Raw genomic sequence first — 18,987 nt, forward strand, 5'->3', positions numbered from 1 at the left:
CATTTTAATTTCATCACTTGATAAAATTGATGTAAATTATTTTAAAGAAATAGAGCCTAAGAAATTTAAATGTCAATTTTCTTAAAATGTTTTTTTTTATTAAATTGATGACATTTATTTACAAGATCCAAACTATATAGAAAAGTACAAAAAGAAACAAAAACTATTCAAGATCTTATAATCTTAACATTTTGATAAATATCCTTCTAGACATCTGTGAAAAACAGATATATATACACCACTTTACATAAATGGATTTATACTGTTCTAGAACGTGTTTTTTGTTTTTTTTTTTTTAAATAGTGTCTCCAAAAAAAGATGTCTCTACATCAAAAGTTATAATAGCTCTAGGTATTTCATTCTCCTTATGTATGAAAATGTACTGTGCACCTGAGCTTCCTCGGCTGTATATAGAAACAGTATTGTAGTCCACGTAAAGCCTAGCAGTGCATGGCATATAATGAACATTATAACATTCAGTAAATGTTAGCTATTATTATTATACATTGTTTTCCAATTTTTTATTATTAAAAGCAACATTAAGATAAACACCTTGTACTTAGATTTTTTTTCCATTCTAGGAAAAAAGGTATATTTTCCATAATTCTTTTTATAATTTAAAAGATTTGTTTATTTGAGAGAGAGAGAAAGGGAGACACAGAGAGAGAGAGAGAGAGGGAGAGAAAGAGAAACATCAATTGGTTGCCTCCCATACACACCCTGTTGGGCATTGAACCAGCAACCTAGGTATGTGTCCTGACTGGGAATCAAACTCCCAATCTTTTGGTGTGCAGGTTGATGCTCCAACCAACCTATTTTCCATAACATCTTAAAGAAATAGCTTAACTCTGTGTTTGACTGTTATTTTATTCTTCTGTAAAACAGATCATTATGTTAAGTGCTGGAAGTTAATCATAGTAAGGCCAGTCTTTATCATTTCAATGATCAGTCAGTAACATCTATAAAATTATGCTTCCAGGTATACATAAGCAATGTTTTCAAGAAGCTTAGATAGAAATATTTTAGGTCTATTGTAAATAAAGGAATTTATATTGCCCTTCTGGTATAACAGAAAGCTTACTGTGTGTTTTTAAAATGACTTGATCTTTTAAGATGCTTTCAATTCTAATGATGTTATCATGCCAGAGCCAAAAAGCTTACAGGATCAGTGCCCAACATTGTCAAACTAACACCCCAGATTCTCTGTCAGAGTTGATCTTGCTCTGATAATATTACTGTGTGTGAATTGCTTTTCTAAAGCACATCATTCTTTGACTGTGATTTTTTTTTTTTTTTTGACTTTAAAAGGCAAGAAAATACCAGTCTGAGGCATATCTATGACAGCTGGGAAACAAAAGCATCCATTGGGGAAAGATTCTAAAGGGACCGAGGAGAGACTAAGAGCCTGTTCTTCTCGTCTGACCCACTGAGTCTGGCATTGTCACCGATGGAGGCACAAATAAATCCCAGGTCCAAGTGTCTTTGAATCAGGGGGCACCTCTCTCAGCACAAGTTCCCCAGCTAACTGCCCAACACTGGACCTGGCTTTATCTCCCCAAAGAGGTCGCGAAATTCATGGTCACTCATCCCAAAGGACCTTAGAATGTCTCAACTGCACTGTCATTGAGAACAAGTGTGAGAGGTCCATAAGTGAATGAATTTTCACCAGTAATGGTAGAGTCCAGGTGAAACAAGGTGAAAGGCTAGGAGTTTTTCCTGGAATCTAAGAAATTGAAAGAGGCAAGTCATAAATTCATTTTTATTTCCTTCACTTTTCCCAGGGGCCCAGACACTACTAGAGTTTTTAAATTTTTAGTTCCTTATTCATGGTGTATTATAAAGAAAACAATGGATGGCATTACTATGAAGCAGCTAAGTTACATAGAAAGCAGCACAAATGTAGCCAAACAATGTGTTGGAAGAATTTGTGTTGCAGATAGGACTTTCCTCTCTGGTTAACTTCCCCCATCCTAAGATAAAATGTTAATCAGCATCTGAGGTAACTTCTGTTTGAAACAGAGGAAAGGTACTTGGGAAGAAGGTGTTATGTAACAACTTGTCATTCAAGAAGAAAGCTGAAGCTTGTAACAATGAAAATAAAGTCCAAACACATATTATCTCCAAGTTAAGGACTATTCTAATTGGTTCTCGAATCTTGGTATGGGAACGTTTTCAAGGGTTTTTTTGTAAGATAAGAGGGAACACACCTTCTGCTCCCACCCAATCCTATTCTCCCCAGGATTCAGTCATAGCTCATGGCAACGCAAGGTCCTTCCTATTACTTGGTGTGAGCTTTCTATTTGCAATACGAGAGAAGATGGGGAAGAATCTTCCTTAAGTAGTCCTATGGGGTGGAGTGGAAGAATTAGAGGGTGGCAAGAAAAGCCACCTCTGTAGCCAGATATGAGCAGAAGTGACCAGACCTTCTGCCCAAAGATAACATTTCATAATGGCTAGCCCAACCTAATCCAAACAGGGAAAGCAATGACTTTCCCATTTGTTAGAAAATATTTTAAAAGAAGGCACACAATCTAACTTTAGTTGAGTTGCACTTTCTTTTAATAGCACAAATCGGACAACAGCCCACAGAAGTAAATACAAGCTGCCCTTCTTCCCAATCCTTTATATCAGGTGCACCTCATGCTCTGAGCCCCGCAGAACCGGCTGTCAACTGGCTGGACTTTCTGCAAGATGGCTCCTACACGATGACGATTCCGGACTCAGCTCTAGGTGTCATCTACATGTCTAGAGACGGCCAATGAGCCACAGCTCCCCACCCCCACCGCCCCCTTCCCTGGGACACTAAGCGGGACTGAGCCAGATGGGTGATCCCAGATGTGATGCGTTTTGATTCCCTGGACACAGGCTTTCTTCACCCTTTTCCTCCCAAGCCCGTTTCGTCTGCCTCCCACCCCGTTAGCCTGTGTGAAAGAAAAAGCAAACTGGCTTCGTCTCGCCTCCTGTCCTGCGGCGAGCATCGCCGCAGACCCCTGGCAGTCTGCAGAGCCGCTGCGCCCGGTGTGCAGGGGAGGCTGCGGGCCGCGCCTTGGCGCCTCCTGCGAGGCCGCCGCCGGGGCGCGCGAGGCCCGCAGCCTGCCAGCAGTCCCGGGAAGCTGGATCCAGTCCGCAGGTCTGGCGGGCCGCAGGGGTCCTGCTGGCGGAAGTGCGAAGCGGGGCGTGGGAGGAGGCTGCAGGCTGGGGGCTGGGATACCCTCCCGGCTGACGCGGCCCGGGACAACCCGCGCGAGGACTGTGGCCGCCTCCCGACGCCCGGCGCGCGCCAGCCAGCCCTTTTTTGGCGCTGAGCTGGCCCAGGAGGGCAGGGGTGCCACACTCGGGGAGCGAGACTGAGCCGCCGCGCCTGGGACCGGGAGGAGGGGCTGCTTCGGGGCGCCGCCGCGACCCAGATAGGCCGGGCTCGCACGGGAGGGAGCGGGCGGCCCTTCACAGGTCTGCTCCTGCGGGCGCCATCCCCCGGCGCGCCCAACCCGGAAACGGGCGAACGCGGGGGCGGAGAGGCTAGCGCGCAGAGCTGGCGGGCGCCCCCGCGGCCCCCGGCCCCCCAGCCATGTCGGCCGAGGAGATGGTGCAGATCCGCCTGGAGGACCGCTGCTACCCAGTGAGCAAGAGGAAGCTCATTGAGCAGAGCGACTACTTCCGCGCCCTCTACCGCTCCGGCATGCGCGAGGCCCTGAGCCAGGAGGCCGGCGGCCCCGAGGTGCAGCAGCTGCGCGGCCTCAGCGCCCCGGGCCTGCGCCTAGTGCTGGACTTCATCAACGCCGGCGGGGCCCGCGAAGGCTGGCTCCTAGGCCCGCGGGGAGAGAAGGGCGGGGGCGCGGCCGAGGAGGAGGACATGGACGAGGTGAGCCTGCTGTCGGAGCTGGTGGAAGCGGCCTCCTTCCTGCAGGTCACGTCCCTGCTGCAGCTGCTGCTGTCCCAGGTGCGGCTCACCAACTGCCTGGAGCTGTACCGCCTGGCGCAGGTGTACGGGCTGCCCGACCTGCAGGAGGCCTGCCTGCGCTTCATGGTCGTCCACTTTCACGAGGTGTTGTGCAAGCCCCAGTTCCACCTCCTGGGGTCTCCTGCTCCAGCCCCAGGGGATGTCAGCCTGAAGCAGAGGCTAAGGGAGGCCCGGATGACTGGAACTCCTGTCCTCGTGGCCCTGGGGGATTTCTTGGGGGGACCCTTGGCCCCTCACCCCTACCAGGGGGAGCCCCCGTCCATGCTCAGGTATGAGGAGATGACTGAACGTTGGTTTCCGCTGGCCAACAACCTTCCCCCCGACCTGGTGAATGTCAGGGGTTACGGGTCTGCCATCCTGGACAACTACCTCTTCATAGTGGGCGGGTACAGGATCACTAGCCAGGAGATCTCCGCGGCGCATTCCTACAACCCCAGCACCAACGAGTGGCTCCAGGTGGCTTCCATGAACCAGAAGAGGTAAGCATCCAGCAGAGCTCTGCTTTCTCATTCGTTCACTTGATAATTCATTCCCCTAATATTTAGTGAGCTGTCACAGGAGGTTGGAGGTTGTGCTGAGGTGGGAATGACACCTTTAGGGTTGTCCTTGGCCTTGGCTCTGGTAAAGTTCCCAATGAACTAAGAACTTTTGAGGAAGAAGAGGACCCAGTGAAGTCAACTGGCTGAGTAGTTTCCTTGCAGGTATTATGTCTTTAGGCAAAGGATTTTCTTTGCCTTTATCCCCGGGTGGGGTGGGGTGGGGTGGGGTGGAGTGGGTGGGTCATATTGTAATTTCCTAGGATACTGAAAACTGTTCTTTAGTTTTGCTTTTATTTTTATTTATTTTTTAGGCTCTGATCCTGATAATGATGGCACATTGGGGGATTTGTTGTTGTTAATGACCTTGAAGCCTTCCACACTGGGGCACCAATCTCTTATCAGCAGATAATCATTAGAATTGTATTAATATTACCTGTATAGGATTGCCTATCTTATTCTTTAATCTGTCTTTTGCATCTCACTTCCTCCCCAGATAGACCCAAAGCTTGAGCCTGGAAGTGGTTACCTCCACTATTAGGGTATTACCACCCACCTCAACCCTCTCCCTTTCCATCCTTCAAAATCCTCCCAATATGAACTTGGGTGACTTGAAGAAAGGAAAAGGAGGAGATTGGGGGGGAGGTGGGAGGCGGGTGCCATGATTAGAGAAAGGAGACTGGAAAGGGTTAGGAAAACAAGAGCAAAACATATACAGGAAGAGGCGGTAAGAAATAAAAATGGCAGGGCCCAAGATGGCCCCAGAACCATTCGAAAGTGGTGAGAAGAATCAACGTAACCCAAGAAAGGACAAGAATACCCTTTCTTCTAGTCCACCTGTATCGATCTTCAGCCCCATCATGCTTCCTGCCCTGAAATAGGGAGCAAGGAGTCGGGGGCTTACCACCTGTCAAAGCAAGTCTTAACAGGAATGAGGAAGTCATTATGCATATTTACTTCACTCGAAGGGCACCCCAGGCCAAGGGAACACTAGCTTTATTTCTACTGTAATATAAAATTTATCTTGGTAAATGTTCCTTTTATTTTCTGATGATTAAAAATAATACGCAGTTATTCTAGAACACCAGAAAAACGGAGAAGAATAAAGAAGCAGAGAGGCTATCACTCGTTCCTCCTTCCTAGAGGCAATAACCATCTACACATTAGCATATTGTCTCTCAGCCCCATTGTAGTGCGTTACTCATACCGTTGAGATGATATATTTAAAATTTGGTATCAGAAGTGTTATTTTTAAACCAATCCTAGGAGCTTTATTGAAGCTGCAAAGAAACATTCAACTGTTACAAGTGGTGCTCAGATTTGGGGTGGAAAATCCCAGTGGGTTGTCTGTCACCTCTACTCACATGTCTCCAGCTCTGTCATCTGGGTCTCAGCATGTCTCTCCGGGCTCCACAACTCTCACATAGTACCTCTTTTTTCTTTCTTGACAAATACTTGGTAGTCTTTTTTTTTTTTCCCCCTTAGGAATGCCCATTCTGTTTCCTTTGAGAAAAAAAGTAATGCCTGAATACATGTTTAGAAAAATAGTAAATGACATGAAAAACTAGAGTAAAAAATTTTTGTGTATAGGCATACTTATGCATTATAAATATATATTAATATATAGATAATGTATATTCACATAAAAAGTGCGTATAGTGGTTAACAGGGAAAAATGAAGATTTGTATGATGTACATGTGGGGTATATATGTATATTATACATATATATTTTTGCTCAAGTTATGTTATTATAGCACTTGATATTTCCACTTAAATTGTATCTGACAGTTTTTTTCTGTATCAACAAACATAAATCTACCTCACTCTTGTTAATGGCTACGTAGTATTCCAACCCATGGATATACCATAATGTAATTAGCCCTTCCCTTATATGTGAACATTTAGGTTGCTTCCATTTGCCATTATAAACAGTGCTCTATAGAACATCTTCATATATGTGTGCATACCTTACTAGGCATATGTGAGTTAGCTCTATATGGCAAGTTCCCGGAATCCCTGGATAGGTGACTGATGTGAATGTCTCCAAATGAGAGATTATTCTTTTCATATGATTATCAGCCATTTGTATACTTTTGTAAGTGGCCTTTGCCAATTTTTAAAAAGTTGGCTTATCTTTTTCATATTTATTTTATAACTTACGTATATGGATATTAGTATCTTGTCTTTTAGGTAGTGTTACACATATTTTTCCTGCCTTTATTTTATCATAATGTTAAAAAATGCCTAAAGTGACCAGGGACGATAAGAGAGTGGGTATAATGATGAACCAGAGAGCTACTGCTCCACCGCAAGAGGGCTCCACCTTTCAGCTGCAACTGGTTATTGCCCAGCGGAACTGAAAAATGGTGTTGCCAGACATTTATATATCCTGATATTTTAAATATTGGCAGCTTACTCCATTTAAAAAGAAACAAACCAACACAAGCAATAAAAACTTTGTGGACCCAACAAAGTGCAGGCCCACCCTGGCCTTGTGAGCCTCCTGTTTTGGAATTCAGGTTTATAGTGTTCTTATATGAAGGTATTTAAAAAATTTTTTTGTAGTCAAATTTGTTATATGTTCTAGGAGCTTTTTATCTCACATAGGAACAGATTGTACAAGCTAAGAATATTTAAGTACTCATATATCTCATGATTTAATTTATAATTTTGCCTTTTTACATTTAGATCAGAATCTGTTTGGGATTCATTTTCATTTAAGGTATAGTGTGAGTTTATATAACATGTTTTCTAAATGTCCCAAGAGTCTCAGTCCTTCTCCCTGTGATTTGCAAAACCAGTTATTATATACTAATTTTCCTGTCTTCAAATTGGCAGATTTGCCGTTCCTGCATCAATAACACATTTTTAAATTATGGGAGCTTGGTAATCTATGGGGTGGGCAAAAATAGGTTTACAGTTATGAGTGACATTCTTTAGAGTTAATAAGCTCATGTAATAATCATAACCTGTATGTCATTTTCCATAAAAAAAAACTGTAAACTGTATTTTATTTATTGTCTGGTGGAACAAAGACATCTTTGTTTTGTTTATTTTAATTCTCTTGGCTATTTTTTGCACATCTTCAGATAGACTTTAAAATCAGCTTGTCAAGTTCTATTAGAATTTTGATTAGGATTGTGTAATATTGATAGGTTAATTTGGAGGTGGATTCACAGTTTTGTAATACTTTACAACTTGAAAAATGGTTTGTTTTTTTAGGTCTTTTGATCCTTCAGGAAAAGTTTTTTAAAAATTATCATCTTAATAGTGTCTGTATATTTTTTGTTAGGATTAATCTTAGATATTTTCTGTTTATATATTTTTTCCTGCACAGATCCTTTTTCCACTATATTTTCTAACTTGTTATTGATGCCGCATTGGAGTTTGTACCCTTCTTTATCTCCCTCATCCTTTGATGCAGATCTGACATACTCTCAACCAGGAGTCCCTTCCTGAACCCTCAGTTGGGTTCAAACTCTGTGCTTCTCTAGCAGACTTCCACTTTTAATTGAAATGTTTTGCTAATGTTTGTCTCTCTCCCTTCCAATTGGGTTTATTTATTTATGGAAGATGCCATTTTTTAAATTCTCACCTGAGAACATGTTTATTGATTTTAGAGAAAAAGGAAGAGGAGGGAAGAGAGAGAGAGAGAGAGAGAGAGAGCGAGACAATGATGTGAGAGAGAAACATTGATCAACTGCCTCCCATACATGCCCTGACTGGGTATGTGCCCTGACTGGCCATCAAACCCACAGCCTTTTGGTGTATGGGACAATGCTGTAACCAACTGAGCCACCCAGCCAGGGCGGGCCCAGTTACTTATTCAATGCTTATGTATTCCTACTGCAAAGATGGTGTCCAAAAAGTAATAGATGCATGCAATGCATGGTGTATTGAATTGTGACATATATTTTTATGTTATTGTAAAAAGAGCCAATGTATAATTTCATATTATTTTATAATATAACATTATAGTGAACATTGTAATCTTAACAGACATTATAGCTATTTAGGATAGCTGAAAAATAATATGTAACATTTAACTGAAAATTTAGTCTGTGCTAGTTACTATTTCTATTACTTTGCATGTAATATCACTTATTTTTCACAAGGGCTATCTTAGGCAGGTTCACATTTTATAGAAGAAGAAACTGAGGCATGGAAAGTTAAATAGATTGCTCAAGGTATGCACTAAGTTTAGTAACCAAAATGTAAATACCTATTGAATATATAACTATTTAGATTATTTACAAATTACGGCTTATAAACTGGCAGTACTATCTTCATGCAGATTTAAAAGTTTTCCTTGTAAAAACTATTTTCTTCCAAGAAGTGGAGCGCAGATATTTTATGGTACTGCCCTGCACTCAGAATTTTATCCCGTGTGCCTCAGCTTCACCACAGCCTTTATGGCCAGCGTTTTTCTCGTCACCCTTGGGTGAACAGCAGAGATGACATGGTTCCTGCCCGCAGGAATTTGTAATTGAGTTTACATGATGAGACAAGTAAAAATGAAACCTAGCTGCTTCTGGCTAATGCATCCAACACAGGTTCTGGAAACACTGGAGCGAACTTAGAACCTTGAGTGAAAACGACAGATTTTACACAGCATTTCACGTCCACTTTGAGTTGCTGCTTTTGCGATGTATATGTACTGTTTTACTGTGGCAAAGGGGTCAGATGCAGAGCAGCTTGCTTTCCCCAGGCACTGAATCGTGCCGTGATCCCAGAATCTTAATTAACAAGAATCCTAGGATTAGGAGATGTTATAAAGCCCAGTGCACCCTGGAGAACATGGTGCTATATGACCAGCAGTGGATAAAAAAGAAATGGTTAGTGCTGTGCCCACACACTTGGACTTGGCAATGAGTACCCCTCACTCTTTGAGAGGATGCCTTCAAGTCGGGATACTCAACTCTGCCAAGTGGTCTGAATGTGGATTTGATCTCAGGAGCTGTTGGGACATAACTCTTCACATGTAAAAGCTTGTATATCCACAAAATGGCTGGCATTCCCTCCTCACTTGAATGAGTGATAACTTGCAGACACTGGCCATTGTGGCCAGTCAGTCCAGTAATTTCTCTATTTCTAACGTTGCCTCTAGTCCTTCGCATTGCTCTGCACTTTTGCTCTGAAATTGGCGTTGGGTGTGACCTCCTCCCTGCCTGTGAATGCAGCAAGGCTGGAGAGGATCTGAAGAAACGACGATTTCCTGGCAGCGATGGCGTTCGAGTTGTCGGACTTAGCTGTCCCCTGTCCTCTGAGCCAAAGCTTAGGATTTTAGAGCGCTTCTAGAGACATGGAACCATCAAGAGATCATGTACTCTGTGGTTAATGTTGCAGCGGAGCGCGAGAATAGCGTGAAAGAAAGAAAATGATGTGTCTGTTCACTCCCTCGTGCCCAAAATAATTTTGGCCAACAGTTTAAATTGCATTGCGCACTGGAGTTTCTCAGAGATGGTGACCACTTGTCTCCTAGCTTCTCCCCTCTCCCTGGTCCCCGGGGGAGGTTAACACATAGGGAGGCGGCCGGCAGTAGGCGGCAGAAGGGGAAAGAGGAGACAGAAAGACCTGGGTGCCCCACAGACTGGTTGAGAAACGGCCTGGCCATTTCACTCTGGTTTTCACTGTAACCGTACAACTTTTCTGTGGAGGAATTCATAACAATGGTTTACATTTCTTGAGCTTTTACTCTGGGCCATATATTTTGGTCACTGCTTTAGTTGTCACTTCTTCCTATTTCGTGGGCACGGCATCTCTGTAAAGTAGGTGGTATTATTGGTCCCACTTCCCTAAAGCGGAGACTGAGGCTCAGTTTAATTAACTCACATAGAGTCACAGGGCCAGCGCTCTGCGCCGCTCAGACCTCTAAGCCGCGCTGCCTCCCTTCTCTCGTATCCAGCCATTTGTTACCCGTTGGTTTTTGTGTGCTGGTGTTTGTCATGGTTTATGTGACTTAGCTTTTAAGTCTTTAAAGAGCTTTTTATTTCTTCCCGGTGAAGTAGAAATTAAATTGTCTAATTTTTCTCCCTTTTGTTTCTGTTTACTATAAGTCAGTCAAGTATGTGGCTACAACAAATCATCTGATTTGAAAAACTCTTTTTGCCTCCCACATGTATTGTGTCAGGGATCAATATTAGGAAAAGAACTGCAGAGATGATAATTTTAAAAACAATTGGTAGCTTGAATTCATACCTTTACCATTTAAGAAATGAAGAGTGGAAGAATTATTTTCAGAAAGTTGGAAATGCAGCGGTGAACGGCAAGAATTTCTGGAGGAGAGAGCACTTTGTACAGAGTCTCAGAGTACATTACAGCCAGTAACGGTTGCAGTTGACAAATGAGCAGTTGACCCTCCTGAAGTTGAGGAACTTGGGCGTGTGACATGCAGAAAAGCATTCCCTCTAAGTGACCTGTTGCTGCAAGTGCTACCTTTTTGAACTCTTACTACGTGTGAAATTGTGCTCTCTTCTTAGCCTTGCTTCCCAGGTGGGCAAACTGAGGCTCAGAAAAACTGAGATTCAGTGACCTGTCCAAGGTCGCATGGCTGTTGAGCCTCGGAGCTGAGCTTTCCCTGTACAAGCCCAGGCTCATAATCCTTAGTAATATGCCCCTTCATTAAGTGGTCTGTTTTCGGGTGGCAGTTTCATCTTAAAACAAATTCAGTGTTGAAAAATATTTCCCTTCAAGTGAATTCGAGCATGTAGGGGTCTGGAGAGATGGCAGCTGCTTTTAACTGCCTATTCATGCAGCCCCCGAAAGAAGCCCCTTCCGTCTTTGCTCAGGACAAATGATTATGCTGGGTGAATACTAAATACTGTTTTGATCTGACAAAATTTACTATCTGTGTACCTATGGAGAGCAAAAACAAATTGTGGGCTGGTAAAACTTAGTGCTTATTTACGAGCTTTATTTCCTTTGGTTCCCCAAATTTGCACACATAGAGAGGGCATCATGGTCAGATTTTAAGGACCATTGGCAGCAGAAAAGGTAAGCAACACGAACCAGGGACCCCCCAGTAATTGCCACCTCTGTGAGGTCTGTTGGCATGAAAAATTGAATGGCTGGCTGGGTTTCATGGGCAATATGGGCTTCTTGATGAAGAGTACTCTATTCACGCTCTGATTTGAAAAACCAAACTAAACTAAACTCAAGCCTACCTAAGTGTAAACATTACAAGCACCCTTAAAAATCGGAATCATAACGCATCAGTGTTTATGAAACACCTTTTAGTAGGTCAGGCGTGGACTCCCGAAGCAAGCACTGCCGCTTCTTTGTCCACCCTCTCACATGCCTTTTTCATGTGTAGCCACTATCTCCATTCTTTCTTCGGATGCCGTTGCTTTTGAAGAAATCATTGTGTTGGCGTTAGATGTGGCCTCTAAATTCACCTGGTCTAGCCTCTTTTCTTTCAGATAGTAGGAAATGGAGAAATCAGAATGCTAATCCTTATCTGTGTGTAGTACTTTCTGATAAACTGTTTGTTCTAATTGTCTGGACCACCCTGTGCTGGGTATTAATCCACCTGCTAGAGATGAGGAAGTGACATGGTTGGGCGGGTCAGGTAGCTGGTTGTCAGCGGAGTTGGGCTCACACCTGGGTGTCCAGATTTGTGCCCAGGTCTTTCTGTGGCTTCATACTGATGCTCTTACTATTGTAAATGGAGACTCCTGGACGTACCATTGTAGACTGACCAAGCACTTCCAGATGTTTATCCTTCTTGGCCTCCAAGGAGTTCCTTAATTCCTGTGTGCTTCAATGAAACAGATTTCATCTTACTTATCAATTCTGAAGTCCTGAGGTCTTTATCTAGTGTCTGAAGCCTATGAGCAGTATTTAATTCTGTTATTGAGTATGGGGCTTGAAGCCAGTGTATTTCTCTTTTTTCTTAAATTATTTAATATTACAATAGGTGAGCACTTGTTGATAGAAGTATTTGTTGAGTTAACATGTAAATACCCTAAGAATGTTTGATCAAAATATGTTTAATCAGTTCCCGGCTGACCTCCCCACCTCACCTGTTATGAAACACCATATAAGATGCCCTCCTATAGAGCAAGGAGACACAGTGATCTCTTTGGGTGTGTGCTTGGTAATGGAATCTCTGAACCACCATTTATTTATTTGTTTTTTATTTTAAAAGATTTTACTTATTTATATTTAGAGAGGCGGAAGGGAGAGAAACATCGATGTGAGAGAGAAACATCAATCGGTTGCCTTTCACACAGCTGTGTCCCTTCTGGGGACTGAACCCACAATCCAAGCATGTGCCCTGACTGGAAATCAGACTGGCGACCTTTTGCTTTGCAGGACGATGCCCACCTAACTGAGCCACACCAGTCAGGGCTGAACCACCTTTTAGCAACACGCTTTGCATATGCCTGTCTGTGTAAGCAGTGCTGGTGTGTACCTAGGATGGAGCTTATCCACGTGGTAGGAAGAAGGAGATAGACATTCTGGGTAGAGAGAGACGGGGAGTGGCATCGGTGCTTTTCTCCCTTAGCACTTGGTCTTGCTCCTGAAAAGAAGGTACTGAGTGTAGTGTATACAAAGTGTCTTTGGTTCTGGTGTAAGGCTAAGTGAGATCAGTCCTTGTTAGAGTGAATGCTTCTCTTTAATTGCTAAAGTTTGGAGAATGCAACATTCTTGTGGGCTTTTGGGGACAAGAGTGACCTTTGAGATGCCACGTGGTCATTCCTCTATCCGCAGGCAGAACGGCACCCCACTCGGAGAGAGAATTTTTCAGACTCCACACTTGGCTTTAGTGGTTTGTGGCATCGTCTTATTGCTTAATGATCAAAAAGAACTGACTTTGTGGACCCTTGTGTTATGTCTTTCAGGTCGAACTTCAAACTTGTGGCTGTTAATTCAAAACTCTATGCCATCGGTGGGCAGGCCGTTTCTAATGTTGAGTGTTACAATCCTGAGCAGGATGCGTGGAATTTTGTGGCCCCCTTACCAAATCCTCTGGCTGAGTTCTCTGCATGTGAGTGTAAGGGAAAAATTTATGTCATTGGAGGATATACGACCAGAGGTAAGTGAAGGGGCCAAGTAAGTGGGCCTCTAATACATCAGCTTCGGCAAGCTGGGGAAGGGTGGAGGGTGCCAGAGAAGACACTCCAGTGTACACAAGTGTGATTTTGTACGTTACGTGCTGTATATTTACACATTGAAAGGAAGCAAGTCCTGGATGATGAGGGTGGTTTGGGCGGGAGGGGCCTTTGATGCCTTGGTGTGAGCTGAGTGGGGTACGGGAACGGTGAAGGAAATAATGGACTTTCTTTCTGCTTTGGAAAGCCAGCCTTATAGTCTGTCATCTTATGACCTGGGTGGGTAATTCCCATCCTTTTCCCAAACATACCCTGAGTCTTCCCCATCCAACACTGTGGACTTGAATGCCATACAGCCTTGCAGATTTTTGTTTTCATTTTTCTCCCTTCCTGAGCACACACATGTGAGCTGTAGATTCTGGAAACTCAGCTCTAGGCTCTTGTTCATGTACCATAGGAGGCACAAGAAGATGATATTAAAAGATTCTTTTCTGTCCAGTGATGGGAGGTAGTTGTGCTGTTTATGAAACTGTATGTATGTGTTTTTCTCATTTTGCGTGGGCATTTTGTAGTTCACAGTTTGGAGGTAAAACATTTTCTCCAGCAGGTTTTATTCTGCTGTTCTCAGCAGAAAGCCTTTCGCTTGTTACTAGCAGAGAACAGCTTGGTTGTGGTAAGAGAGGCGATGGTGGACCACCAGAAAGAGGTGCCTGTCCTTTTATCTTTCTCCCCCACAGAAAGCAGTTGTTTCCAAGTTGTCTCCTGGACAAGGAAATTTATTTCTTCATTTGATCTCTCTGACTGTATAATAAAGCCCAGAACTTACAGAAAAGGAATAATTGGGCTCTGAGGCCTTTTCGCCACATTGAAGTAGTCGAATTACCATTATATTTGACTGAATGAAATAAACTGTCAGTCCTCTGTGGCATGACGTGGGTGGGCCGGAGCTGTCCAGCTGTGGTGATAATGGCCTTGGAGAAATGATGCTGACGACCCCAGTAAGCTGTATGAGACTGTACGGAACTTTGTAACAGACAGAAATCCATGTGCTAATATAAGTGTAGGTGACAAAAATTCTTTTTACCATGGCCAAGTGTGTCTTGTTTTGAGGATTTATGTTAGAGGAAGAAGTCAAATATAAGATGTTTTATGAGCATCTGATTTACATTTTTTTTTTTTTTTTTTTTTTTTTGGTGTGTGTGACAGCAAAAGATTTTGATTAGTTCTTCTTACAGCAAACCTTTAAGCAGTTGATTTGGTGGGGAGGGTGGTAGGTGCTATGTCAGTTTCCTGTGGCTGATTAACTGATGACCGCAAACTCGGTAGCCTAAAGCAACGTGTGTTCTCTCATCATTCTGGAGAGCTGAAGTCCTAAGTCAAGGTGTCGTCAGGGTCTCGCTCCCTCGCGAGGCTCCAGGGGAGACTCCCTTCTTTCCTCTTCCAGCTCTGGTGGCTCCAGGTGGCTCCAGGTGGTTCCAGCTAGTGACCGCATGATGCTGATCTCTGCCTTTGTCTTTACCCACAGCTTCTCCTCTGTGTCCCTGTCTTTTCCTCTTCTGTCTCTTATAAGGACACACTTCTCACTGGGTTTAGAGCCCACCTGGGTAATCCAGAATGAACTGAAAAGATCCTTTCTCCAAATAAGGTCACATAAGAAGATTCTGAGGGTTGGGAGGTGGACATACCTTTCTGAGAGCCACCCTTGAACTCACTGCCGGTGGGGTGTGTGCGCACGCATTGCAGGAGAGGCAGGGACAAGGAGTGGTGCATGGGAGCAGTGAGCATTCCTTCACCCAAGTCTTCTTCCCTTTGGAGTTCCTCCCCATGTCCCTCCCTAGTGACTCTCCACTGAGGATGATTACCAGCTTTTACATGGTAAATAATTGAAAGAAATAAAAGTGAGATCTGGCACTCAATTCTTGTATCTTCAACCTTGGTGTTCAGGTTACTGTGGTCAACTTCATATGCTTAACTAAACCATAGCCTCCAGAGAATCCCTGTGTATATGCGTGTCTTTTCTCCTGGGAAGGTAGACACAGTTACTCACTGTGAACATCACTAAGAATTGCGATTCCTTCCAGGGTTGTGTAACACAGAAGGAGCCCCATGGGTTCCCTGTGCGCACTGAACGGGAGCTGCGAGCGCTGGCTGTGGCACCGCAACCCAGAGAGCTCTGCTGGTAGACGTGCTAGTTTTTCCGTGACCTTGGCCGAGTACGTGTTCTTTAGATTTGACCTGGAAAACCCTTGCTTGTGTGTTTGCTAGTTTCAAAAGCCACTACTAATGTAGCTTTTTCACTTGGGCCACCCACTATGATTCCTGTCCCAGTTTCCCCAAGCCAAATACCCAGGATGGGATGGTTAGGTGATGTGGGTGGATGGATGTTTGTGTAAGCGTTGAAAACGAGTTTTCGAAGATGAGACGGCAGGATGGTTACTTGGACTCTGAACCACCCATGCCCCCCCCCCCCCCCCCCACCGCTTAGGCTCTTCCTGGTACTTCCTAATAGTTCTTTGAACGTAAAACAAATCATAATTGTCATGAATAACTTAGGACTTAAAATGGAGTTCTTGGCCTGCTGACTTCTTAAGTTAGGTGAGACTTTTAAAATTCAGTAAATTATAGTTCATGCTTTTTATGATCACTATTTGATTATAATTCTTTGGCAGGCACTGAAGAATTTTTTAAAAAAAATCAATAGAAAGTAATGGTAACCACTCAAGGGAAGGTAATTTGTTAAACTTCAAAATCAACTGTAAATGTAAAAGTGAAAAGATCATTCCTCCAACTCAAACCACCTCATCATGGTCTGAGCCCTTGTTGAGCAAGGAGGGAAAACATTTACAGAAGACCTGGAAAGACCTTCAGCCCTGGAACTGAGAAATACATTGAAGCTTTGCTAGAATAAGTCCTTTATTCAGGCAGTGGGAAGCCAGGTTACTAAGGAGCACTTTTTGATAGATTAGCAACCAAACTCCTTTGGGATGTCTCCTAGAATGAGCTTTATCATAAGAGCTACAATATAAAGAAATCTGGGGAGGTGGTAGAGTGGGTGGGAGACGGGAGGACAGTTCCCTAAAGCCATAGCAGTTCTGAAATCTCTACAGGTTGGGGGCATGGACGCACACAGGGCTGGTCTCCTTTCCGTTCCCTCTGTGCCCCCTTAGGAGGCGCTTGTGTTGGACTCTCCTAGCGGTGGAGCTCTTTCATCATTGCTGTCTGTGGGTGGGGCCTTCTGTCTCAGGAGGAAGTGCTGCTCCCAGCTCTGCAGCGGTCACAATGCTGTACACTTCAGTTGTGTGTACAGTCCATTCCCAGGCTGAGCTGTCTCTTATACTGGTAGGTTTTGTTGTTTCTTTAAAAAAACAAAAACAAAAACAAAAAGCATACATAGTAATAAACAAAAAGTTTATTCTTTCTGATAACTCAGCATTTTTCACCCTGTAAAGCTAAAATACTCTATTCTTTCTTAGAGGAGAAAAGAAAAGGGGGTGGGGGGGACAAATGAAAGTAGGTATTTTAAATTTCACAAGCATTTTTCAAAAGGAGAATAGGCAATATTTCCCCTTAAAACAGCTAATAATTCAAAATAATGTCAAAGCAAGCGGTCTTTCATTTGCTGTCTGATTTTATCCACACAATAACTGTCTCCTGTGAAATGGGCCAGGGAGAGGGATGCGCCTTTGTTAGTGTGTCTCTGGTGTTAACAGTTGGGAAATAGAATTGCCAAGTGATTCTGTGACGTGAAGCCCAGAGGCGAGACTTGCATTTCTCCCTACTTGCAAATTGGTGTCCTTTTCTTCTGAGAACAGGCCCTGAAAATCCTGCTTGGGTCACTTGTTTAGTAAAATCTCTTGTCAGGAATAGGTCCCCATGGGGCTCAGCCTGTCATCGGCACTAAGCAGTCAGTAGCCTGTAGGTATGGAAGAGGTTTCTGACGCTCTGATTCTTTTACACTGATTGGCCTGGTGGTTCAGAAGGTGTCAGGGTGCAGGGGAGAGGGGACACGCCCAGATCACAGTTGCGCACCCCACTGGCCTTACCGATTGTGAGAGCCTCCCAGGGAGGGGACGTGTGTGAATGCGAAGTCAGCAGGGACGATTCTGAACGGATCTCCTCCCAGCCGTTTGTAAAACATTTCCCAAGCTCTGCTCTTCAGGACTAGTTTTGCCTCTGTGGAGCAGGTTATTCAGGCGGAGGTCGGCCGTTACCTACAGCCCAGGTAGTCGGTGGCGTTGCTCTGGGCTCCGTCCTCATTCGGCTGCTTCTCTCGTTTCAGACCGGAACATGAACATTTTGCAGTACTGCCCGTCTTCCGACGTCTGGACGCTCTTTGAGACCTGCGATGTGCACATTCGCAAGCAGCAGATGGTGTCTGTCGAGGAGACCATCTACATCGTGGGCGGGTGTCTCCACGAACTGGGGCCCAGCCGGAGGAGCAGCCAGAGCGAGGACATGCTCACCGTGCAGTCCTACAACACAGTCACCCGGCAGTGGCTCTACCTCAAGGAGAACACGTCCAAGTCGGGTCTCAACCTGACGTGCGCGCTCCACAACGACGGCATCTACATCATGAGCAGAGACGTTACCCTGTCGACCAGCTTGGAACATCGCGTTTTCCTCAAGTACAACATCTTTTCAGATAGCTGGGAGGCCTTCAGGCGTTTCCCCGCCTTTGGACATAACTTGCTGGTTTCCTCTCTGTATCTGCCCAATAAAACAGAAACGTGACTGCATCGACTTGGTATTTAAAAGAAACCTGGTTCAAGACAGAAGAAGAAAAAGTGTGTCCCATTTCAAGGGAGACTGATTTCTAAAGGGAAAATGTGGGTTAAAGTAGGTCGCGTATACAACAGCTGTAAATACGCTTCCTTGAACTAATTACTTGAAAACTTGTGGAGAGAAGAGACCAACTTTATTATTTTTTTAAATTATTGGTTTTTACAGTATGGGAACAAATCCATGATCATGTTTTTCATCCAGGTATAATACCCTTGGGCCTATGACTAAAACTGATCATCAAAAAAAAGATCCACTGTGTCTGCTTAGTAAAGGGCCAAAGGCCATAACTGGCATGGATGGTAAAGATGATTTTAAAATCTGTCTTATTTAGGTCGCTTCAAATATTAATACCTTAAGTGAAAGATGTTTTGTTTTTTTTTGTTATTTACTTGACAAACATTTATGTTAACACTGTTATTCTCCCCACCTCTCCCCCAATTATATCCACATCTACTTCCACTGTGTTTAAAATAGGGTTCTCTGTTGAGATATTTTATTTGCACACTACCTGCCAGGAAACGTACAATGATGGAACCCTACAGTGAAGCCTTGCAAGCATCCAGTCCTCCCCAAAACTTGCATAAAAACATTCTCACCTATTTTTCCAGTCTTTTTTGCAATTACAAATGCTGAGTAAATAGGTAGATGTAACCA

The 18,987-nt window shown here is 43.9% G+C and overlaps 1 protein-coding gene across 2 annotated transcripts; it reads left to right on the plus strand.

Moving 5' to 3' along the window:
* The first annotated feature begins 3,533 nt into the window (after nucleotides 1-3,533).
* On the plus strand, nucleotides 3,534-18,690 carry KLHL42 (kelch like family member 42). Of its 2 annotated transcripts, none has more exons than XM_090275499.1 (3): nucleotides 3,534-4,440; nucleotides 13,342-13,535; nucleotides 17,831-18,690. In XM_090275499.1, the coding sequence occupies exons 1-3, from the start codon at nucleotides 3,569-3,571 to the stop codon at nucleotides 18,280-18,282; spliced, it is 1,518 nt and encodes a 505-aa protein (XP_090131625.1). In that variant the 5' UTR covers nucleotides 3,534-3,568; the 3' UTR covers nucleotides 18,283-18,690. The 2 variants fall into 2 exon arrangements, with proteins under 2 accessions (XP_090131625.1, XP_090131626.1); XM_090275500.1 differs by having other exon boundaries at nucleotides 13,342-13,487.
* The last annotated feature ends 297 nt before the right edge of the window (nucleotides 18,691-18,987 follow it).

The sequence above is a fragment of the Furipterus horrens genome, unplaced genomic scaffold, assembly GCF_987537825.1.
Source record: "Furipterus horrens unplaced genomic scaffold, mFurHor1.1.pri manual_scaffold_4, whole genome shotgun sequence".
In the NCBI taxonomy this organism is placed as follows: Eukaryota; Metazoa; Chordata; class Mammalia; order Chiroptera; family Furipteridae; genus Furipterus; species Furipterus horrens.